This window comes from Rattus norvegicus, chromosome 7, assembly GCF_036323735.1.
Source record: "Rattus norvegicus strain BN/NHsdMcwi chromosome 7, GRCr8, whole genome shotgun sequence".
NCBI classification, from domain to species: Eukaryota; Metazoa; Chordata; class Mammalia; order Rodentia; family Muridae; genus Rattus; species Rattus norvegicus.
In genome coordinates, this window is record NC_086025.1 from 116,014,018 (window position 1) to 116,038,294 (window position 24,277).

At 51.0% G+C, this 24,277-nt stretch overlaps 1 protein-coding gene across 6 annotated transcripts in view; it reads right to left on the bottom strand.

The window, feature by feature from the left end:
• Nucleotides 1–5,365: 5,365 nt before the first annotated feature.
• Nfam1 (NFAT activating protein with ITAM motif 1) overlaps nt 5,366–24,277 on the bottom strand; it is a 36,246-nt gene continuing 17,334 nt past the window's right edge. For 4 of the 6 annotated variants that reach the window (XM_006242142.5, XM_039080308.2, XM_039080306.2 and 1 more), the window contains 3 exons: nt 20,100–20,198; nt 9,152–9,238; nt 5,366–7,354 (listed from right to left, as the gene is read on the bottom strand). In XM_006242142.5, coding sequence (XP_006242204.1) covers nt 7,295–7,354; nt 9,152–9,238; nt 20,100–20,198 — 246 coding nt within the window. In that variant the 3' untranslated portion in view covers nt 5,366–7,294. Of the gene's footprint in view, nt 7,355–9,151; nt 9,239–20,099; nt 20,199–23,830; nt 24,159–24,277 lie in introns of those variants that run through there. The other 2 variants (XM_063264693.1, XM_039080307.2) reach the window with 1 other exon arrangement.

Below are 24,277 nucleotides of genomic sequence, written 5' to 3' on the forward strand. Positions count from 1 at the left end.
AGTACACAATAATCAGAGTTACTGCCCATAGAGGCAGTTGGCCGAGGGACTTCTGCAGGACAGTGGTGGGTCCTGGCTGGATCCTGACTGAGCCATTCTGAGCCTCCCACACCGATTCAGCCACTCTGGGGGTGGCTGCGGGTCTACTAGAACAAAAGGGATTCCAGAAGGGATTCTCCAGGTTCCCATCCTCTGCCCCCTGGCTTAACTCAGTGCAGCTGGTAACTCAGAGAATCCTAGACTCTTTAGGCCAAGGGTGCCTGGCCTCACCCACAGGCAGGAGGAGAGGCCATCTGGTGAAGTGAGAGCTCGGTCAGGACCTTGCTGAGCCGTCTGAGGCTTCTCCTGGCAGTGATGGGGGCTTCTGGGAGCAATTAGCAGAACCATGCTTGCAGGCCTCATGGCCCCTGATCTGGTCTGCCAGCTCACATCATCAGAGCCTCTTGTCAGCTAGCTGCGAGTTACAAGCACTGCTGGCCTGTCCTCTGTGGCTAGACCTAGAGCTACCGAACTGGGCGGTCCGGCCTTTAGTCCTGCATGTTTACTGCATGGACTCTAGGTGACGTAGATATCCCATCATACCCATCTCACTTCTCATAGACATAAAACGGGTTACACTTCATGCGTTCAATTTCCACTTCCCGGAAACTAAAAACAAAACAAAACAAAACACAAAACCATTCTCTTTCTTCAGCAAGGACAGGTACTGAGAGGCAAGCACATTTATTCTTTAAGCAAATGGCTCTCGAGTATGAGTCAGGGCCCAGACAAAGAGACACAAACAAGGTTTCTCTGCGCCTGAAAGCTTAGGCCCTCCTGGGGGAGATGGATGTGTGTGAACTGATTTAATATGAGGTGAGGAAGAACGAATGAACCACCTGGTGGGGGGAGGGGCCTAGGGAAGCTCCATTCGAAAAGGGGTAGCTGAACATCCGACTCTTCAAGCAGGAATGGGGTGAGGGGCCTTGGCAGAGCATGGCGAGGGGGCACACAGAGGTGTGGAGTTGGGTATCTTTGAACAGTAGCCATGCCACGGGTCAGATTTGAAGTGACTTTAAGCTGATGGCAGCTAGGACAGTCAGGATCTTTTTTTTTTTTTTTTTTTTTTGGTTCTTTTTTTTTTTTTTCCGGAGCTGGGGACCGAACCCAGGGCCTTGCGCTTCCTAGGTAAGCACTCTACCACTGAGCTAAATCCCCAGCCCCAGGATCTATTTTTTAAAAGGCAAGGGTGTGTATAGCTAGGCAGGCCTTGAAGTCACTATGTAGAGGAAGACCTTGAGTTTCTTTATAAACGTTAAAAATCATATTGATTATGTGTGCACACACAGACCTGAGCAGTCCTCATCACACGTACCTACGGAGATCAGAGGATAATTGGTGAGGGTCAGCTCTCTCTTTCTGTGACGTGGGTCCCTGGATGGCAATCCCTATCCCCAGCCTTGGCCAAAAACATCTTTACCCACCAAGCCATCTCATTGGCTCAGATCTTGAACTTCTGATCCTCCCACCTCCAATGCCTGAGCCCTGGGACCACAGGTGTATGTTGTCATGGTACCGGGAATCAAACCCAGGGCTTTGTGCATGCTAGGCAGGAACTCTTCCGAAGGAGCTCCATCTCCTGGCCCAGGAGCATCTATCTATTCTTATCCTAGTCCCAGCAGAGGTCTTGGAACATATTTAGATCTGTCAAATGTTGAGAGAGCGATGTGTGGAAAGAAGACCAAGTCTGGCAAAGGAATCAAGCCTCGGCCTTGCACCTTGGAGAGGCTACTGGGAGTCATCCTCAGCCATGTCTAGACATATTTCTCCCAAGACCATTTGTTGAAAGGACCATTCTAACTCACCGAATGACCTTGTCCCCTTTGCTACAATGAATTTGGCTGTGGAGTGCTGCAGGTGATGAACTTAATGTGGTCAGATTTAAGCACTAGAAACATGGATTGGCTGCAGGGTCAGGGAAGGTCTGAAGAAAGAGGGACAGAGGGAAGGGGACAGGGATCTGATCTGAAGAGGAAATCAGTCCCCAGATGATCTCAAGCCTATCGGGCAGGGGCCATGCTCCCATCCAAGGCAAGGAGGTTAGCCAGAATCTGATCCATAAAGCCTGAGGATGGGGAATGAGGAGTCCAGAGAGCAGAAGCCAAGATTGCTGGGCCCCCGAAGGCCCACAGCGTGGTATAATAAAACCCACGCCAGACATCGTCACTTGCAAAGTCAGTTTTCAGGCAATGAGAGGGTCGTAAAGGCAGGGCAGTGCCAATTACAGCAGGATTCGCCAATATGATGAAGCTCCAGAGGAAGCTCACGGTTCCAGGCATGTTGTGCTGGCAGTTTCTAGGGGATGCCGGTGATCTCGATGTCCAAGCACTGACCCCCTCTATTCCACCAAGGACGGAGACCACCGGCAGGTAGAAGTACACACACACACACACACACACACACACACACACACACACACACACACACAGAGGAGATGGTGCAGACAGGGGAAAGGGAGGGGAAGAGAAGGGAAAATTCGGACCATCTCTGCAGAGACTTCCACTTTCCATGGGCTTCCCCAACATCTGGTCCCCGGATAGCTCCTTCTATTCCGTCCCTACCTACGGTATCACTCCAGACTGATGGAGACACGCTCACATTTGGAGCCAGCCGAAAGTTGCCCTATCTCTTCTGGGCTTGTATGTTTCTTAGTTTCTCTCAACAATAGTTTCTGCTTTGGTAAGCCAAGGAGGCCAGCCTTTCTCCTCACCCCAGTTTGCGGGTCTGTTTTCAGAATTTAAAATGAGAAGATGTTACAGATAAAAAAAAAAAAATCCAAAGACAGAAACCAGTACAATCTCCATGCCTGCCAGTGTCTGCTGAAAACAGTAAACCTCCGTGCTGGAAGGGAATCCCTTTCATCGTTTCCCACAGAGAGGGTTCGGCGGGTATAGTCCAGGTGGGGGATTGCAGGCTGTCCCATGTGATACCTTACACAGAGGTTGTAAACAGCTGAAGAGGCCATTGATAGGGGCCTGATTAAATTAGGACCATCCATCCTGCGTGTCCTCTGCTGTAATTAGAATCTGGCAGCATCCACACGCTGTCTTGGGCAGATCCCCACGTGGGGCTTTGTGAGCAAAGCCAATGCAAACAACAGCTACAGACTGCACAAGCTCCTCAGAAACCTGCCACAAACGCCCCGGACTCCATCCATCCAAATGTACAGATGCGATAAAAGCAGCGTGAGGAATGCCGTCCCAGTAGCTCAGTGGTAATCTCCAGGGAGGAGATTCAGATGGAGGCAGGAAGGTGGCATCAAACTTCACCTTGTTGGAGTTTGAATGTTTTCCCACACTCTGTGTCTGTGTCGCCCGCTTGTGCGCACAGTGAGCACTTGATGCCAAGTGCAGAGAGCGGCAGTTAACCAGCACTCAATCAAGGCTCGTGGGGGGCTGTAATTATAACCACAGTACACGGAGGAGTCAGCAGAGGGTCACAGAGCCTCGTGTCCATGCCTCCGGTTCTGGGGTACAGATTCGGGGACAGACACCCCCGCTCTCCCCCCTCCCCCGGCAAATGGCATCCCCAGGCATTTAGGAGGGACAGATTGACGCCGCTCAGTTTGGCTGGGCTGAGGCAGTTGCCCACCTCTCCTGGAAGAGCCGTCTGCCAAGAAAACTATTGAACTACATAAAAATCCATCCCTGAAGTCCCAGAGGCATCCTTAGGCTGGAACATGGCCTTTAAATTAGATGGAAGGGGGGAAAGGCAGGTTTGCCTGTAACTCGATTTCAGGTTAGTGAGAGCTAGTGGCCACAGAACTGAAGCTGGCCCCAACCCCCACAGCGGCCACCCACTAGAGTCCTGTGATTCTGACTGGGAGGGACACTCTAGCCCCACTAAGAATCACTGATAACAAGCACATGTTCCCATGGAAACTGCTGCATAGAATCCTCTGAATTTTTTTTTCCATAAAGGGGGGTGGGGGCAGCACAGTTCCTGTACCTAGTTTCTGGGTTTAGTTTCTAGAGGTGATTTTCTTCTGTAAAGACAAGGGTAAGCCAGAGCCAACTGAGGGGGCAGGCGGGGGCCCCCTTCCAGCCATTTACTACTCTTGGAGAGGCTGAAGGTGTGAGCCTGAGGGTGTCAGAGCCCTTGAAATGTTCCCGATGCCCTAAGACTCAGAAGAAGCTAGCACGAGGCCAGACCTGAGAGGGGCAGCAGCCTAGACCAGGAGAGAGGGTGGAAATCCCTCCAGGCAGGGACTCGGACTAGATCCACTGAAGAGACGTCACATCAGCCTTCCTCGCCAGTCCAAGGTTCCCCTTCGCCTTCCCTATCTGGCCAACCTCTCTTGAGTACTCTCCCAGCTGTGCCCCGCCTAAGGAATGCTGCTAGACTCAGTCCCCAGTCTGCCTCCTGAGAGGGATGCTTCTATTATTTTTTTTAATTTTATTATTTTACATCCTGACTTTAGTTTCCCCTCCCTCCTCTCCTCCCAGTCCCTCCTTCACATCCCTCCTCCCTTATCCACTCTTCCTCTGTTTCTCTTCAGAAAAGGGCAGGCCTTGCTGGATATCAACCAGCCATGGCATATCAAGCTGCAGTAGGACTAGGCACCTCCTCTTCTATTAAGGTTGGACGAGGCAACCCAGTAGGCAGAAAGGGTCCCAAAGGCAGGCAACAGAGTCAGAGACAGCCCCTGCTCCTGTCGTTAGGAGTCCCAGGAGAAGGCTAAGCTGCTATACAAATGTAATGCTTCTATCTTTTCTAAGGAAATCTGTCCGTTCTCTCCCCCCCACCCGACCACCGTCCCCGTAGGCTCCTCTCATTTCTCTAACAGTCTGAATTTCAAAGAAACACACACTCGCAGACCCTCAGCAGGGCAGGGACCTCCACACCCGCCTTTGCTGCAATTCCCCCGAGTGGTCTGGATTGTGGCTGGAAACTTAGGCTAAGGCAAGCAGGTAGTGACACTTTATCAAGTCTGAGTTGCTGCTAGGAAGTGGAGCTTGGTCCTAAGGGAGGTCCTGTGGCCATCCAGCCTGCCTCTCCTCTCCCTTCCCATTCACAGCCTCTCCACAAGGGGTTCATTTGGGGGTTCCTTCTTCACCACTGCCATCTGCACTCCTCATCTGAGGATCTCAGGCTTAGGGGAGGGGACTGGGTGCTCAGTCTTCTTTGTTGACTACTGGGAGCCCTAAAATGGTCTTCCCCACCCTCCCTAATATGGAAACTCCCTATATCGCACCCTTTACCCCAAACTGTCCTCTTCTTCCTCCTCCTTTCCTTCCTAGTCTCTCTCCCTGATCACCAGAGGCCTGGGTAACCTCTGGCTTCCCCACGGCCCATCTTTGCCCCCACTACTCAGCGGCCACTCTGCCAATGTCTGTGTCAGTCTTCCTGGGGCTCCCAAGCCACAGAAAGGAGCTGAGATTTTATTGCAAGTAAAGTAGAAACCACGGGAGGCTTTTTCACGGGGAAAGGAAGAGGACAAAGCTTGTCTTATCAGGTTCCCCGGCTGCTTCATAGGGAAGAGGCAGTGGGAACCGGGTGACTGCTGGGAGACCTGGGTGCTGGGTCCTGAGCCAGGGCACCATATGAAGTGCCTTCAGGCATCCCTCACTCTCCTGGAAAGGGTTTTGAAAACCCTGAGTCTCAGTCAGAGAATCCAGAGACTGGATAAACCTCGGGATGTGGGAGAAACAATGGTCAAGTCCTTGCTGGCTAAGGTTTTTACCCCAGCACTAAGCTTCATCTCAGACCGCTGAGCCAGGAGGCTGGGAGTCAGGAGCCTGGAGGCAGCTCTGTGCCAGGTAGTTCCCCTTCCTCACCGACCGGGAATTCATCAAGCCAGCCTCCAAGAGCATGGGCGTTCACTCAGCCTGGAACTTTACAGGTTGGGTGCTCAAGAGTAGAGCCCAGGGGTTGGGGATTTAGCTCAGTGGTAGAGCGCTTGCCTAGGAAGCGCAAGGCCCTGGAATGAGAACATCCCAGAAACCTTTGAAGCTGCCTGGAAAGTAGGGGAGGTAGACTGACCTATTGGTTCCACAGCTAAACCAAAAAGCTGAAGGAATGGCAGGCTAAGCAGAGGGAAGGAAGGTGGAAGTCCCTGCACCCCAGGAACTGATACTGCCTTCCAAGGAGACAGCTTCCCTATTGCAGGGGTGTCTGGGGTGTAATGATGGGTCCCTTGAATGAGTTCCCGGAGGACCAGAAAGGCTGTAAGGTATGGGGGAGCTTTGGTCCACCCTGGCTTGAGTTTCTCCAGCACAGAGACTCACCCACTTGCCCAGGGGAGGTTCAGCAGCAAGCCACGTAGCCGAACCACTGAGGAAAGAGGTGGCATGGAGACAGCTAGGCTGCTCTCCATTTTTAGGGGAGGCAAGACGGGTCAAAAGCAAATAAATGAACACAGGAAACGGGCATGAAGCCGGGGTAGCGGGGTCAGAGTAAGTCACAAGGAGGAACTGGGGGAACTGTGTCTAAGGGTAGAATAAGAAACAGAGGACTGGAGAGCCTAGGGTGGCAGGCACAGTGATGTGTGTGCCTACACAGGCTGATGGAAGCTAGCTCAGGGTTCTCATTGGGGATGGGCACTCCCGTCACCCTCCACCTCTACCTGAGACAAGCTAGATTCTCCTTTCTCAGCAGAGTGCATGGAGCCTCCCTGCTTCTGGTCCTGGCCATATCCGCAGCCTCCATTTCTGGCCCTGGGCTCAGCCAGTTTTGGAGCAGTTCTTCGACGCCCATCTCTCCTTAGCCAGTCCACCCTCATTTGCCCACACTGTACTACAAGCCTCTGGGCTAGCCGAGCAGCTGGAGTGGCTCAGTGACCAGGCATAGTCCTCACTGGGGTCCTACTATGTCCTCCCGGGTGACTCAGTGACCAGGCATAGTCCTCACTGGGGTCCTCCTATGTTCTCCCAAGGGCAAGTCTGCTGTGAACCAAACTGTAGGCAGATGTCAAGACGGTCACATACACAGCTCTTCAGGGGTGGCAGTAAGGGGTGAAAAGGAAAGAGATGGTATCCAAGAGAGCCACGTGGGACTGAGAACCACTTCTCCATGGGCACAGGGAAGGAATGGCTTTCCTGACGGAGGAACAACCTGGGCAAAAACCCAGGCATTAACTGTTCAGGCTGGGACGCAGAGTGTGAGAGCAGACCAGGCCAAGGTAGGGAGAGACCTGACTGCAGGTGAGGAGATGGCGTGTCCTGAAGCCTCTACTGCCCTCCCAAAGCAGGTCCTTAGACAAGAGATGCGGCTCTGGAGTCCTAATCCAAGACAAGGCTCGGAGCCTGTAAAACTTCTAAAGATTTTCATAGACGAGGTTAAATTCACGGTCATCTTCAACTCTATTCATTTTCTCCTAGGAGAGAAAGAGATAGAGAGAGGAAAATATCGGTCAGGAAGAGAACAAAATTGAACCAATGGTTGTTGAGTTGAACTCACTGTGTAGCCCAGGCTGGTTTTGAACTGGTCACAATCTTTCTGTCTCTGCCTCCCGAGTGCTGGGGGTAGGAGGAGAGGCATGAGCCACAGGCTCTGGATTCCTACTGACTTAATTTGGTCGAGGGGCAGGCAGAGAGCTTCCTGAGAGCCAATTTGACAGGAAACATGACCTTTATCCCCTAGCCTACCTCATCTCCTGTCGTGCTCTCCGTGCCTCCACCCCCCAGTTATACCAGGCTACCCCTAGTCAGCTTCCCTAGCCTCTCTCACCCCCATGATCTCCCTTTGGTCCGGAATGTGAGCTCTTCTGCGAAGCCACTCAGGGCCTAGCTACGCAAATTCACCTTGCAGGGTGCATCTCAAGAGGACCAGAGGTAGTGGGGTGGGAGTGGGGGACACCAGGAAAAGAGGAGGGAGGAGAAACTGCAGCCAGACATATACATACATACATGCATACATACATACACATACATACACACATACATACATAAACACATACACACATACACAATACACACATACACACGCATGCACATATACACACATACTCGCATACATACACACATACATACACGCACATACGCACATACACACATACACACATGCACAACACACACATATACAATACACACACATGCATACACGCATGCATATATACACAATACACATGTACACACATACACACATACATACATACATACATACATACATACATACATACATACATGGACCAGGGAGCCCTCCCTTCTCGCCCTACTCTGGCCTTTCCACCGGACCTGTTCCTCCAGACTGCCAATATCTCTGTATGCCCAGAATAGTTTATTCCTACAGAGTAGGCTCCCAGAAGGCAGTGTACCTCACTTTCCTGCCTAGCACCCCAGACCCTAATCCTGTACAGACATTGATTGAGATGGATGCCACATCTTCAGTGGTCCAGGGTGGGAGTGATTCCAGTTAGAGCCTAGTTCAGGGTTTTGAGACCTAAAGATTCAATAAGCACTTCCAGCCTGGGCTGAAAATGGTAGAGGACCAGCGTTTGTGCTCTGTGAGGCTTCTCCAGAATGCCCAGAGACTATCCATCTTGCAGGCCTCCCACACCAGCTTGACCACACTGCTGCTCTGTATAGTTCAAAGCTACAGTGCTCATGTTACTCCTGAATTCTGGCAAAGCTGGTAGCTCGGGTCAATATTACTCACCCACTTTACAGATGAGCAAACTGAGGTTTAAGAAAGAAAGTGTGACTAAGGAATGAGCCCAGGGCCCTGTCATTAGACAGTCTTGAGCAGGCCAGCCAGAGCTGGCACTAGCACACATCTGGAAGCCTTATGCTCTCGCCTGATTGGCCAGTGTAAGCAACTGCACGGTGCTCTCCAGCGTTGAATATAATCACCACACTGCGTGAGTGCACACTTGGTCCTAGGTAGCCCTCGCAGCAATGTGGTCTGTCCTCACAGCAGGTCTGGGAGGTGAGGATTATTCTGGCTAATCAAGATTACAGACCAGGAGACTCAAGCAGAGGGCAATAAATACTCCACAGCTGCACAGCTGCTGCAGGATCAAAGCTCCCAGTCCTCCCAGCCACTAGGCCAGCTTCTGGGGAGGGGACATTCAACGTCAGGTAGTCCAATTCTCTATTAAATTCACATGGCATGCCTGGGTCAGAAGGAAAGACAGAAGGAGCCAGGCTCAAGGGTCCCCTGCTCCAGGGCATACCTTGGTGTCTGGACTTTGGCTGGAGACAGGGCTACCAGTCTCTCCCTCGATGCAGGCGTAGACCTCTGTCTCTCGACGCTGTAGGGACTGTAGGACATAGGGCACCAGGGTTAGTGGCAGGTACGGAGAAGGGCAGGCCCCAGGTTCCTGGAGCAATCCTTCCCCCTTGTTGTTAACCTGATGTACTGTGGAAGCCCAGGGAAGGACAGGCCCCCACTGCCCCCATTCACTGTCCCCATGCTGTGAACAGCCACACCATTAAAACTGTCCGTCATAAGTCACCTGTCTGTACCTCACCACTTTACCTCAAAGACTACCATCAAAGCCCAGCACTGGACTCTTTCCAGTCTTGCATCTGGCTGGGGAAAGGACATGCTCTTTTCCACCATCCCTGCTGGTCCTTAGGTCCCTGAACACCTAGCAGCTGGGAGCGCTGTGCATGACACCCAAGTCCTCTGCTAACTTCAGCCCTCACTCCCTGGCTCAGACTCTGACCGTGAGGAACCTGTCCACCTTCCAGGTCTCCTCTTACTCATCACCCATCCTGGGCTCACAGACATCTAAGGTACCCAGTAGAGGCTCTCATTCTTCATCCATCAATCCTGTGCCTCACTGGAGGAATCCAGAGTCCAACTCCAGAGCCCAGTGCATGCTTTTCTCTCCACAGTCACTTCCCTTTATCCCCTCCACCACCCTCTCTGGCTACCTAAGCTCCACTCGGTCTCCAAATTCGCACCTTTGGAAATACACGCTCTCCCTCTCCCCTCTGACCACACAGCCCTGCAAACCCATGACCAAAGAGAGAAATCCCCCTGGGGCTCTCTGTCATAGGTCACACCTCGATGCACATCCATGGCTTCCAGTCTTGGGAACCTCCTGGGGATAGGGACCATGCCTGGTTTGTCTGTGAGCTCCTGATTGTATAGCTGGACTTGGCACACCAAGAGTGCCACCTAATGAGGTTGGCAAGGGAGCACCTTACAGGTGTGTGCGGGGCCGGTTCACTTTAGAGTCTTTAGAGGCCAAACCACAGATTCCTAGATGGTGAGAAGAACCAGGCTTTGAAGACCGAGCTCGATTCTTGGCTCTGGTATCTGCAGCCATAGGAAGCTTCTTTGTTTCTCTGTGCCTCAGTTTCCCCAGCTACAAAATGGAAGCAATCACGTCTGTCTGCGGGCCCAACACATGAATAAACATGAGGCTGCACACAAAGAGCCTTGCGCAAAGTTAGGCAAATAGTAGGAGCTTAATATGCAGTCGCTTGGTGATCACCAGGGAAGGCATAACATTCCCCTACTCTGCGACCGCAGCTGGAGTGTATCTGGGCTCTAGAACAGAGCTTGCAGCAGCCCAAGCAAGAGGCAGAGCATTCCCTTCCCTGGTGTACTTGTCAGATGGATGCCGGCTTGTTGCCAAGGAGGCGGTTTCCCTGGCAACAGTCAAGCAGGGGTTGGTGAGGCAGGCTGGAGAGACAGGTGGTGCTCAGAGGCAGGAGGAGGGTGGGGCGTGGGAGGGGAGAAGGGAAGAAAGCACCCAGAGGTAGCCACGCATGAAAACCCCTGTAATAAACCATTTGGCGCTTGGGAGACCCTAACTTCAAGGGCATCAGGCATGGGTGGTGTGGATGTCGTGAGGACCATTCACAGTGTCTCTGAGACAGATACAGGATGAAGCCTGCAAGAGGATCTTCCAATCTGCCTCAGTTCCAAGGGAAAGAAACTTCCAAGGCCTGGCCTGACATGCGTGGGTCTCTGTGACTGTCTGGAGCTCTGGTCTCCTTCCAGCACACAGGGTGGGACATGCTGTCCAGTCACACTGTGACCACTTGAACCCTTCTCAGACCTGGCAAAGCTGGGATCACAGGTGGTTGGTTCCCTTTCTCTAGTGTCTCCAGTCTTACAGGCTGCCCTAGCAGATGCAAGCCCGGAGAAGCCAGGGATGATCAGAGACAAGGAAGGGCACCCTGTTCCTGGTGTCTGTGCTCCAATGGCAAGGGTGGCCATCACATAGCTGCTGCAGAGCGGAGCCTTGACCAGCTGACTACATTTGCATTCAGGGTATGACCTGCTGTGCAGGGTAGGGCCTTGTCGACAGGACACTTCTGAACCTCTGATCCAGCTCTGTCTTCCTAGCCTTCCTCATGGGAGCAGGGATCATGGGAGAAACTGCCTGCCTCCACTCTGTGCTGCAGGGCTACACTGGATTAGACTGGGCTATCTGAATGTCTCCAAGCTAGGGCTCAGTTGGGCTCAGCTCTCTCTGGTCACTTGTCTCCTGTTTTTGCCTCCTGTTACCCAGTGGGCAGTTGTAAACGCTCATTAGCCTAGTGGGTGAGTCAGAGCCAACCTCCAGATTGGCTTAGTGGGGTGCAAAACCAGCCGTTTGTGCCTGGACCACATCCTCTGAGAGTCCTGGGCATTAAGGTCATGGTCTAGCTCTGAAGTCACAGTTTAGAAAGGAACAGTATTTAGTGGAGAAAGAGCATTGCAGTTGTGGGTTGGGGGCCTGGTACATTTGAAGTCAACAACCCACTTCTGAGGAAGGTTTTCCAATACCACACCTAAGTGTTAGAAAAGTCACTTCTGGGGGCTGGAGAGATGGCTCAGAAGCTAAGAGCACTGACAGCTCTTTCAGAGGACCAGGGTTCAATTCCCAGCAACCACATGGCAGCTCACAACTGTCTATAACTCCAGTTCCAATGCATCTAACACTCTCACACAGACACTCATGCAAGCAAAACACCAATACACATACAAATAAATAAATCCTAAGGAAAAAGAAAAGTCACATCAGCAAGGACAGCAGTGAGGCACTAAGGGAACACTGGGCCAGGCAGAGGTGACAGGAGAGCTCTAAATGCTGCTGATGCCCCACATTGGCTATGGGCATTCACTCTACCCTGTATCAGGCCTCATAACCAAAGATATACTGGGAAGTCAGAGCAGATTTCAGGGCACTGGGCTTGTGCAGGGCTAGGAGGGGGCTTGAGGGGGACTGTAACCATTTAGGAAAAAGAAACCAGACATGAAGACATCTGAGAGACATGAGAGGGGTCAGAGGAGGCTGTCACTTAAGTACTACACTGCACTACACTAGAAAGGGCTATCTGAGGAGAAAGCTGGTATAGGAAGGGCCTCTTGGACAGGTAGACAGCTTGGAGACTATGAACAGGGCCGTTGATCTTGACCCTGGGTGGGACAAGAATTTATAAAGGGTGTGGTGGTCTTAAGAATTGCTGCTCCAGGGGGGCTGGAGAGATGGCTCAGTGGTTAAGAGCACCGACTGCTCTTCCAGAGGTCCTGAGTTCAAATCCCAGCAACCACATGGTGGCTCACAACCATCTGTAATGGAATCCAATGCCCTCTTCTGGTGTGTCAGAAGACAGCTACAGTGTACTTATATACAAAATAAATAAATAAATCTTTAAAAAAAAAAAAAAGAATTGCTGCTCCAAGGGTTGGGGATTTAGCTCAGTGGTAGAGCGCTTGCCTAGGAAGCACAAGGCCCTGGGTTCGGTCCCCAGCTCCGAAAAAAAGAACCAAAAAAAAAAAAAAAAAGAATTGCTGCTCCAGGGGCTGGAGAGATGACTCAGAGGTCAAGAGCACTGGCTGCTCTTCCAGAGGTCCTGAGTTCAATTCCCAGCAACCACATGGTGGCTCACAACCATTTGTAATGGGATCCGATGCCCTCTTCTGGTGTGTCTGAAGACAGCTACAGTGTACTTGTATATGATAAATAAATAAATCTTGAAAGAAAGAAAGAAAGAAAGAAAGAAAGAAAGAAAGAAAGAAAGAAAGGAATGCTGCTCCAGATGTGCCTTTAATCCTAGCACTTGAGAGGCAAAGGTAGAGAGAGGCAGGACCAGCCTCGTCTACATAGTAAAATCCAGGCCAGCTAAGTGAGACCTTGTCGAAAGAAAGAAAGAAAGAAAGAAAGAAAGAAAGAAAGAAAGAAAGAAAGAAAGAAAGGAAGGAAGAAAGAAAGGAAGGAAGAAAGAAAGGGAGGGAAGAAAAAAGGAAAGAGAAAGAAAGGAAGAAAGAAAGAAAGAAAGAAAGAAAGAAAGAAAGAAAGAAAGAAAGGAAAGAAAGATCATTTTTCTCCTCCCCTTTCAGGAAGAGGAAGGGACTGGGACTTGAGCAACCTCATCCTGCTCAGGGTAATTCCATGGTGTCCTCCTTCCTCTTCCTTCACAGGCCCGGCACCCAGCGTGACGACTCCCAGGAGTCCCGCTCCTTTCCTCATCTTGGGTTTCTCAGTAAGACTGCTGCTCATTAGCCCCCAAGTCACCAAGGTACTAAGCAGAGGGTGATCTCTCAACGGTTTAATGCGCTGGCTCTGGTTGCTGCCAGGCAGAAGACAGACAAGGATGAACACGGGTCCCTGAAGAGAGCAACAGACCACCACCAACAAGAGACAGGAGAGGCTGAACCAGGGAAAACTAAATATGCCTAAAACAAGGCCAGCCAGTGCATGGTATTGGGTGATATGTTGTGTAGTCTTATGTCAACTTGACAGGAGCTAGAATCATCTGAAAAGAGGGAACTTCAACTGAGAAAATGTCCCCAGAGATATTTTCTTAATTAGTGATTGACAGGGGAAGACCCAGACCACTGTCGGCCGGGCCATCCCTGAGCTGGTGGTTCTGGGTTCTACAAGAAAGCAGGCTGAGCAAGCCATGAGGAGCAAGCCAGCAAGCAGCATCCCTCCATGACCTCTGCATCAGCTCCTGCCTCCAGGTTCCAGCCCCGGGTAAGCTTCTGCCCCGACTTCTTCCAGCGAAGGACTAAGAATGTGGATGAAAAAGTCAAATAAACTTTTTCCTCCACAGCTTGTGTTTGGTCATGGGTGTTTCATTACAGCAATAGCTAAGGCAGGTAAGTGAGGACAGAAAGAACATATTCACGTGTCTAGCCCGAGTAAGGGAGGGGACAGCCAGCATCCCCAGGGTGCAGATGTAAGGAGGAAGCACCCAGTGCCTGAAGAGTTGGAATTTGAGAGTTGAGAAGTGTGGTTGAGACTTCCTGGTGGAGCTGGGTCAAGGCTACTGATGTCTGAGACATATGCTGAGGCTGGTCCAGACATGAGTGGTGTTCAGAACACTTCCAGTGAGATTGCTGGGGTTGGATACTGTAGATAAAAAGAGGACCAGGGTTCCAGGACTGAGCCCCAATGTCTATACCAACATTTGGAGATTAGGGTTCCATAGTTCCAGAAGAGAAAACAGTCAATTGGGACTGAATAGGTTTGGCAGTGAGTCAGGAGAGGACCAAGAGAGAATAGAATGTTCTAGAATCAAGGAGGAGGGGACACTCAGTGCTATCATCAGAAGCTGCTCATCAAGGGACCCAAGGACCCAGAACTGTCCGCTGGATATAATCACATGACTGAGGACAGAAGCTCTGTGAAGGCAGACAGACAGACGAACAGAAAGGTGACAGTCACAAAGGAGAGGGGAGGGTGGGCAGCTCGGTAGTGGGTAAGGAAAGCACTTGTGGGGCACAGACCTGAGTTCAAATCTCTAGAAACCATGTAAAAGCAGGCGTGGCTAGTGCATAGTCTGTAAATCCAGCCCTGCTCTGGCGGGATGACAAGCAGAGACAGGAGAATCCCTGGAAGCTTCCAGGAGCTCACAGGCCATTAGCCTTAGAGAGTGCAGCAATGAACTCAAGGAGTCCCTGCCTCAACTAAGGTAGAACTCAAACACAGTGCATGCGGTGATCCTCTGACCTCTGATCTCTGACCTCTAACCGCCACACACATGCTCTGACACATTTCAGTTCACATTCCCATATACAGGCGGTCTACGCGGGTGCCCACAAGCACAGTTTTTTTTTTAAATGCAAAATAATAAAAAATAGAAGAAGCATCAAGAAAAGGCACCCTAGGGGCTGGGGATTTAGCTCAGTGGTAGAGCGCTTACCTAGGAAGCGCAAGGCCCTGGGTTCGGTCCCCAGCTCCGAAAAAAAGAACCAAAAAAAAAAAAAAAAAAGAAAAGGCACCCTAGAGCGTTCTGTCATCTGTAGAGACGGGAGGGCAGCTGGAGCAGACACAGTTCAGGATGAGGAATTTAAGGCAGAGGGTACCATAGTGTGCTGGGAGCTGCAAACACAGCACTGTATGACTAGCCCCGTATTAATCATCACAGAACCAGGACTCAGCAAGTCCCAGAGCAGCGTGAGTTGACACGGTGGCGCCCCGTCTAAAACCAAACAAACACAAGGCTTTGCTTCTGACCCACTCTAAGTACTCCTAGTAGGTCAGGTTCCTAAATGCAAAGTCGGAGTGGCACAGCCTCTCTGATGTCATAATGTGTGAGACCTTTTGCATTTGAAAGACAGCAAGGCTGACACAGTTGAGAGGAGAAATACATGAACCCACAATCTCCCGGCACATAACTCACTTCTTATAACAATTGATAAGACAAGGAAAATCAATAGGGACCAATAAGGGTATGGAATAATTTAGCAAGGTGATCAGCAAACTGGCTCTCTTGGACACGGATAGAACCCTCGCCTGCCAGGAGTGCGTAGAAGCTTTCCAGGGGCATCAGGAGAAACTCACAGGAAGTCTCAGCGGCGTTCAGAGTAGAAAAGTCAGAACATATGTACAAACTCATAATAGACTTAGTTAGAGGTAAGGAACATTATAAAATAACAGGCATCAAAAATAAATCGGAAAAAAAAGAAAATAAATAAATAAATCAAGGGCCCGGTGAGACGGCCGAGGAGAGGAAGTACAGAGTCTGCCACCAAGCCCAAGGAGCTCAGTCAGACCCCAAAGCCACAGAGTAGGAGAGATCCAACTTCCATAAGTTTTCCCTTGCCCTCCCCAAACGCACGCTGTGGCGTGTACACGCCCTCTCCAGTACAAAAATAAATATATTTTTAAAAGATTTTTTATGTGCCTTGGTATTTTGCCTGCATGCATGTCAGTGTGAGGGTGCCTGACCCTCTGGAAATGGAATGGCAGTGAAGCGGCCATGCGGGCGCTGTCCTCTGACCCCAGGTCCTCTGGAAGAGCAGCCAGTGCTCTTAGCTGCCATCTCTCCGGGCCCCACAAATAGGCTTTTTTTTTTATTAAGCAAATTAGCAAAAAACAAAACAGAACACTAGCAAGACAACTAAGAATTCTCGGTGGAGTCAGGGGAGAGACCCATACCTGTAATCCTAGCACTCAGGAGGCAGAGGCAGGAGGATGTCTGTGAGTTCAAGGCCAGCCTGGTCTACAGAGCAAGTTCCAGGGCAGCTGGGGCTATACAGAGAAACCCTGTCTCTAAAGAACAAAGCAAACAAACAAAAAAAAAAGAATTTTCTGTGGGAAGTTCACGCCGAAAGACGATGAAAGTGCAGCAGAACAGCATTTTTTAGGGGAATGGTTAGGTGTACTGGCGATTCCAGCACTTAAGAGGCAGAGGCGTGAAGATCAGGTGTTCAAGGCCAGCCTGGGCTACATAGCTCACTCCAAAATATGAAAAAGCCTTAAGGGGGACTGGGGATAATGGGGGAGAGCTCAGAGGTAGAGAGCAAGTATGTGAAAGGGCCTGGGTTTGACTGCCCGTGGTCCAAACGCACATCTTAGACGGCACTTAAAGCCACTTAGAGGGTAGTCGTAGACTTAAATTCTCCTGTTAGAAAAGAGGAAGGTCATGCATGGTGGTACACGCCTTTAATCCCAGCACTCAGGAGGCAGAGGCAGGGGGATCTCTGTGAGTTCAAGGTCAACCTGGTCTACAGAGTGAGTTCTAGGATAGGATGGCTAAGGCTATACAGAGAAACCCTGTCTTGAAAAACCTCAAGAAGAAAGAAGGAAGGAAGCAAAGAAAAAGTGAAGGATAAATAGTGAAGGTAAAATAATGACACTTGCTGCCAAATCTGAAGACGTGAGTTCAAGCCCAAGTCCCACACTGTGGAAAAAGAAGACAAATTCTTGCAAATAAATTGTTCTGTCACACACACACACACACACACACACACACACACACACGCACACACACTCATGCTAAACAAATTAATGAAAATTTAAAGAAACCATAAAGAGCAGAAAAGTCTATTATATAAAGCAAATGAAAGGAAGACCAAGCAGAAATCCTCTCTGGAGCTGGGAGAAGACAGGGATGACCCTGACCCATCCTCATCACCCTGGAGACCATAGGCAGTAGCCAAAGGCTAAAGGTAGGAGGGTTGGAACGGGAAATAAAACTTCTACTACTCATCTGATGGACACGGTAGGGGTCATTGTAACTTCAAAGGAATTCACAGAGAAACCATCAGTTAGTGAGGGAATTCTGCTGGCCATCCTGTGTAATACCAATGTATGTTGGAATAGACTATCAGAAAATGAAGACAGCACCTGTCCCTTAAATCTCTACCAAGAGGACTGATGTCCTATCAATCACCAGCACATAGTAGGCACACAACAGATGGCTCCTGACATTACCATTGCTTTTTTTTTTTTTTTTTTGGTTCTTTTTTTCGGAGCTGGGGACCGAACCCAGGGCCTTACGCTTCCTAGGCAAGCGCTCTACCACTGAGCTAAATCCCCAACCCCACCATTGCTTTTGCTAATGACCTCTTCTTTGCCCAGGTCCAGTTCACAATGGTAGACTCTTCCACCCCCAAACACACACACAACTTTTATTTTCAAGACAGGCTTTCTCTGTGTAGCCCTGGCTATCCCGGAACTTGCTCTGTAGACCAGGTTGGCCTTGAACTCACAGAGATCTGCCTGCCTCTACCTCCTGAGTGCTGAGTTATGGGGGCCACCACTCCCGGCCACACTAATGGAGTCATATCTCAAAGACTTGGTGAATTTCTGTGATTAGTGTCTTTCCATACCTTCTTTCTGGTCCTAAGACCCTAGAGCCAGCTGCCCTGTGACCCTGGATGAAGTTGGCTCTCTTTGCAACACTCAGGACGTCAGTCCAAATCCTAGAAGGTGCTAACCACAGACCAGAAAGATGACCTAGGTAAAAGAGAGTCTTCTCCATTCAAAAAACAAAACAAAACAAAACAAAACAAAACAAAAAAACTGCTAGAAGGATACTGTTTGAGAAGGAAAATGCCTTGGAGATATCTTAGCATGAGAAAAAAATCTAGGCTGGAGGGATGGCTCAGCGGTTAAATTAAGAGCACGGTCAGCTCTTTCAGAGGACCTGGGTTTGATTCTCAGCACCCACATGGCAGCTCTGTAACTTCGGTTCTATAGAATCTGGTACCTTCTTCCTTGGTCACCAGGCACACAGGGGAGCACAGACAAAGACACAGGCAAAACACTCAAGTATATCAAAATCAAATAAACCTTTTCTCTTTGGGTTGTGCAATTCTAACATTTTTGAAGTACAGTTGGACAGAAAGCTCAAGCTAGCAATTCCAGCATTCTGGAGGTGGAGACAAGAGGGTCAGGAGTTCAAGGCCAGCCTGGCAAAAGGTGTCAAAACAAAAACCTCAAAATGAAAGCAGTGTAAGGACTGAGGCTACTTCTCAGTGGAACGAACAGCACTTCCTTCTTGCCTAGCACGCACAAGACCTTGGATTTTATTCCCAGAAGAGAGAGAACTAGAGAGGGGAGGGAGGGAGGGATAGAGAGAGGGGGAGGGAGAGATTGATTGAAAGAGAGAGATCGATTTTCACGTGTAGCAGCTAACACCATCATCTCTCACAGCGTTGAGTTGCTGGGAAGGGAGAGAGGATGTGGGGGAGTCAGGGCGGCATACGCTGCGACAGCTGGTGGGAAGTCCCCGGGGAGGAGAAACTGAGGGCCCTTTGAGAACTGTCCCATTCTTAGAGCTGTCAATGCTGTCCCCACCCCACCCTCGGTGAACATAGCCTAATTCTGATCATGCTCTGGGTGGGGGTTTGTGACCAGGTCTCACATGTACATCAAGGTCCTGGGGACAAGGACAAACTGGTGAGCACCTTCAAACTATGTACTTGGCTACCCAACAGGCCGGGCGCCCGGTGGCCATGGCTGACAGTGGGGGCAAACCCTTCACTTTCTCTACACTGAAGGTACACTTCTCACAAGTCTGTAAGCAACACAGCACACAGGGAAAGTCCCCTGTCCAGGGGTCCAGGCAGGCACAGCCTCCTTAGGCCCTTCCCTGTAACTGAGAACAGTGGGGTAGGGGAAATACATGTGACACACACAGCACGTGACACATGCAGTCCCGTGTGGAGTGCCGCTGTGACTGGAGGAGTAAATACGGAAGGGAGTGGGTGGACTAGCGAAAACCCAAGGGTGTGGCACGGCGCCTGGCCCTTTCCTCTTTTCGTGGCTTTTGCTGTTACTGCTTCAGTGTTGCTTGTGCAACAGATATCGGAAGAGGGTGAGGGGATAATCTGGTCAGATGAAGGAAGTCTCTTCATCTTTGCCAGTGTTTGCGTGGCTGCCTCATGTTCCTGAAGGGGCCCACACACACTGGCTCTCCTTTCACCTTGGTAGCAATATCTAATTTGGTTGGATGTCGGTGGCGTACCCATTTCATCCCAGCACTTGGGAGGCAGAGGCAGACAGATCTCTGAGTTCAAGGTCAGCCTGGTCTTCAAAGTGAGTTCTGGGACAGCCAGACACAGAGAAATCCAGTCTGGAAAAAAAAAAAGGAACAAGGAACAACAACAACACATACAGAGAAAGAGAGAGAGACAGACACAGAGAGAGACAGAGAGAGACAGAGAAAGACAGAGAGACAGAGAGAGACAGAGAGAGACAGAGAGAGACAGAGAAGGACAGAGACAGAGAGAGACAGAGAGAGAAACAGAGAGACAGAGACAGAGAGACAGAGACAGAGAGACAGAGACAGAGACAGAGACAGAGACAGAGACAGACAGATATCTAATCTGTAGAATCACCATGTCCATTTTGCAGATTAGGAATTTGAGGCACTGAAATACCCTACAGCCAGTCAGGCCCTGGGTCAAGTCTGAGAGAGGTAGAAGGACCCGGGACTCACCGTGTAGATGGATTCTGCTGGAGGCTTTGTGGTTCCGATGGTGGGTTTGGGACTAGGGCATGTCTTAGCAGTGTGCTTGCCCAGAACCGCTATCTGTTTCTGTGGGGAGAAGGGAGCCAGGGCTGTCAAGGCTGCGAAGAAATAGCTCTCCCTTCTCCCTCCCCTTACACACTCCATCAGGCGGGAAGCATTGTCAATTGTCATGGGGCCACACAAAAGTTAATCACTCAACACTTGCCACCCACCCTCTCCAGGGAGAGGAGCCTGAAGCTAAAGGAAGCTGAAGAAGATGCACGAGAGCCATTGTCACAGGCAGAGTGTCTGACTCTGGGGAGACTGGGCCTGGACCTAAAGCCAAATGGTGGGTGGGCCCCGAGTGGATGCCAGCCAGCCCCTCGCTGACTGTGCATCCTGGAGGAAGATGTTTCCCTCTAGCTGCAACGTCTTCAGCAATAGCTCCCCTTGGCAAGACGACCGCAAAGCTTCAAGGAGGGGACAAAGGGGAACCACCTGATGGCATTCTGAAACCCTCTGTCGTCCACCTCAGATTTGCTGAACACCCTCTGTTGCCTGGACCATGTGAAAAGGTGGACACATTCCTGCCCTCCTGAACCTAAAGTGTGCAGGAGAAGGGGCAATGTATAGGTAGCAGCTTTACCACAGCAGAGCCTCCTGCACGCAGGGACTCTGGCGAGAGATAGGGGTGGGGAAGGATGAGGACCGGCCTGTGTTCAGCACAAACAGGGGAGAGGGCTCCAGACAGAAGCACAGGAGGCAGGCAGGACTGAGGAACTTCAGGAGAGGTCAACCTAAGGCTAAACGCCCTGATGGGCAGGATTGACAGGCAGGGCGGTGTGGACAGCAGGAAGCATAGAGGGCTCTAGGTAGGATGCCTGAACCGAGCCGACTTTGGGAAGCTCCCCGAGGCTGAAGCAAAAGGCAAGTGGAATTGGAGAGCGCTGGGTCACCCCGCTGGAAAAGCGCAGGGCTGGGGCGACAGTCAGAGGGAGGCGGTCTGGACGGCCCCCTCATCGCAGGCACCACACTGCCAACAGTGGAGCAACAACGGTCTCATCTCAGGGCAGGAGCTAATTAAAAACCCTGGCCACCTGCCAATCCCAGCCCATTTACTCCCAGATTAGCACTCAAGAGCTACTTAACTCGCAGGCAGAAGCCGGCGCCACCCCCAGTCTCAGCGTTGTACATCTCTGAACACGGAGCCAGGCGGGGAGACGTGCCTTGTTGTTCCTGCTCCCCGACAAGGGCTCCCAGGTCACCTCTGCTCTGCACATGAACCCCGAGAGGGCAGAGGTTGGCTGAGACCACACAGCCCATAACTGACGGTTGGGGGCAGAGGGGGGGACTTGAACCTTCGTCTGTGTACATTAAGATACCAACCCACCCTGGTGCTACCTAGGTTGTTGTCTTCTATTTTGTGATAATTTGCAGGCCTCGTACAGACAGGGGCTGCCATCTGTGTGTGGTTTATGATTCAGAAAGAACCCTGTCCTCGTCAACTGTCACGGATTTACCATTTAACAGAGAGGGAAACTGAGGCCTGTCAAGCCAGTAAGAGGCTCCCCGTAGAGGAAACACTGGTTTGGTAACTCCTTGCACTCACTGTCTGTTCCCGAAGACACCATCACAGTCAGGCCTCTAGGACCCTCAGGGTACATTGGTACCTCCTTCTAGTCAAGATGGCTAGGGTCCTGGACCCTTCCTTTCTGAGCCTGCTTGTGCAGATGCCACGGAAGCTGAAGGACAGGTTACAGGCAGTGGCTATTTGGAGGCTACCTGGGTAAGTGTTGGAGACAAAGCTGGAAAAACACAGGTCTTGGTATGAGGCACCTGTGGGCTGTGGTGCCTGTCTTCCTCCGTGCTGGGCCTGGATGGCACTGAAGATCCTATGGCCTGCTGTGGTTGCCCCTGAGAGCTCAGAGAGGTGAGCTACACTGTTGGCCTCAGGAAAAAGCTCAAAGCCACAGGGGGCTGCAGATTGTTAGGGGTATGCACAGGAGGAGGAGGAAGGAGGGAGAGGAAAGAGAGCAGTGGGGAGGAAGGGATACAGGCAAGGACAAGGCCACAGAATACCAAATGACACAGGTTTCTTTACTGGTAGGGGACTGGAGAACAGTGGGAGCCACCAGAGATGGAAATGGTCAGATTTGCTCTCATCCACCTTTATATGCAGGTGCAAGGTGAACTGAAGCTTGCGGACAGTGGGGAGGAGGTCAAAGGCTCTCCCATCCCTGTCCAGACAGCCAGCCAGGACGCCTAAGCTGAGGTGGGACTCCTATAGGGGCAGAGGAGGAGCACTGTTGAAAACTCGGTTGGTTTTGATGAGGGGGTTGGGGATGCTCTCCGTCCCTTGGAGCCAGCTCTGTTGACCTTAGGATCCTGATCCCAAGCAGCCCAAATGAGCCCTTTAAGGTTGTGATTATCAGATGAGTACGCCAGCTAGGGCAGTTTCTCCCACAGTGCCTAACTCTGTTACCCATGCTCCCTCTCCCCTGTAGGATGCAATGAAGGTCAGCAGGTCTGGGCTGAGACCTAGCTCTCTGTATACTGCCAGCAGCTGGCCAAGAAGCCTGCTAGACCTCCTTGGAATGGTAGCCATGACATGTTGTCACCTTGCCCTTCTTGTGCCCTAGTTAGCTCCTATTCGTCCTTCAGGAATCAGCATGTACATATCCCATAATTCCTTCCACCAGCACCTACTACGTGTCAGGCACCAGAGACCAGTCCCTTGTCCTGGGGGTTGGGGGGTGGGGTGCACTCAGGTGGGGAGACAGCAGAAATGTAGAAGCCAGGGGTTGTATAATAGACTGGGGGGAGGCAAGCAAGGAGCCTGAGTAGGGTCATGGGGCTCAGGCGGGGTGGGGGAGAACGGACCGGACCTTGGAAAGGCTGAAGGATTAGACGTGGAAACAAGTGGACAAGCCAAGCACAACTCTAGCTAGGACTTAATCCTGAGCCCAGGGGTGCTGGAAATGGTCAGATTTGCTCTCATCCACCTTCATATGCAGGAGGCTTACAGGCCTGCAGAGTGGGTTTTTTTGGACACAGGAGGTGAAGATACCATCAGCCCCGTACATCTTTAGTCACCACGCTCACTACAGGGAGGTCCAGAGCTTGGGAAGGGGCCTGGCAGCTCATCAATGTATGAAAATGTAAGCCCCAGGGCAGAGCAGTCACACAGGTGCACACAGGGCTCTGAGAAAATCGTCCAGGAACTGCCAGGACCACCACCACCGGCGCCATGCAGGTGGAGTTGTCACACCTGTTTCCACGACAGAAGATCTTCACCCTCTCAGGAGAGTAGCTGTCCTGGTGCTCAAAGGAACTGAAGCCTACCCTCGCATCCCACCATCACCCCTTTTCTCCACAGACAGGATGCTGGGAATTGCCTGTGCTTGTAATCTTGAAATCTCCGTGGGAGAGATCTCAGTTGAGGAACGGAGGCAGGGAGGAATTGATTACCCTATCCAATCTTGTAGAGCTGGTAAGGGGCAGACTTAGAATACAAGCCTAACCCCGAGATTGCGCTCTCAAGCCCCTTCCCCGGCCCCCACTTACCTCCAAGCAGGCTATCTTGAGATTTTAGTCTTCCTGTTTCCCTTGGGTTCCTCCTAACCTTTAATATAATGCCTGGTGCATAGTAGGTATCAGCTAAGGTCCACTTAAGAAGTTAATCCATGTGTTTACTAAAACCCATGAAAGGACCCTGCAAATTACACTTCCTTCAGCAGATTTACTGAGTACCAACTATGTACAGAATCCGAGAGCACAGGCTGTGGCTGCCACAGGGAAGAAGTATGAGCCGAGAGACCACTGAGAGAGGGTGAGAATGAGGGGTACCCCAGTGGGGAGTCAGCTCTCCCAGGCAGCCACCATGAACAGAAAACAGCCAGGCAAAGAGCTGGAGCAAACTGTCCCCTTCATAAGGCCCCCCAACTCTTATACTCTGTCGTGTGCTTTCTATATGGCCATGGGCAGATCGTAGCATCTCTGAGCTTCCCTCTATGGGGCTGTGAGTTGAGAGGAAATGTCTTCATAGATCTATGGAAGGGAACACAGGAGATGTGTGGGTGGGCTGGGCACACAGCATCTCTTAGTCTCTTTCACTATACGTTGCTGGATATCTGGGTAGGGCTCTGTCTGGGAACAGCATGAGAGCC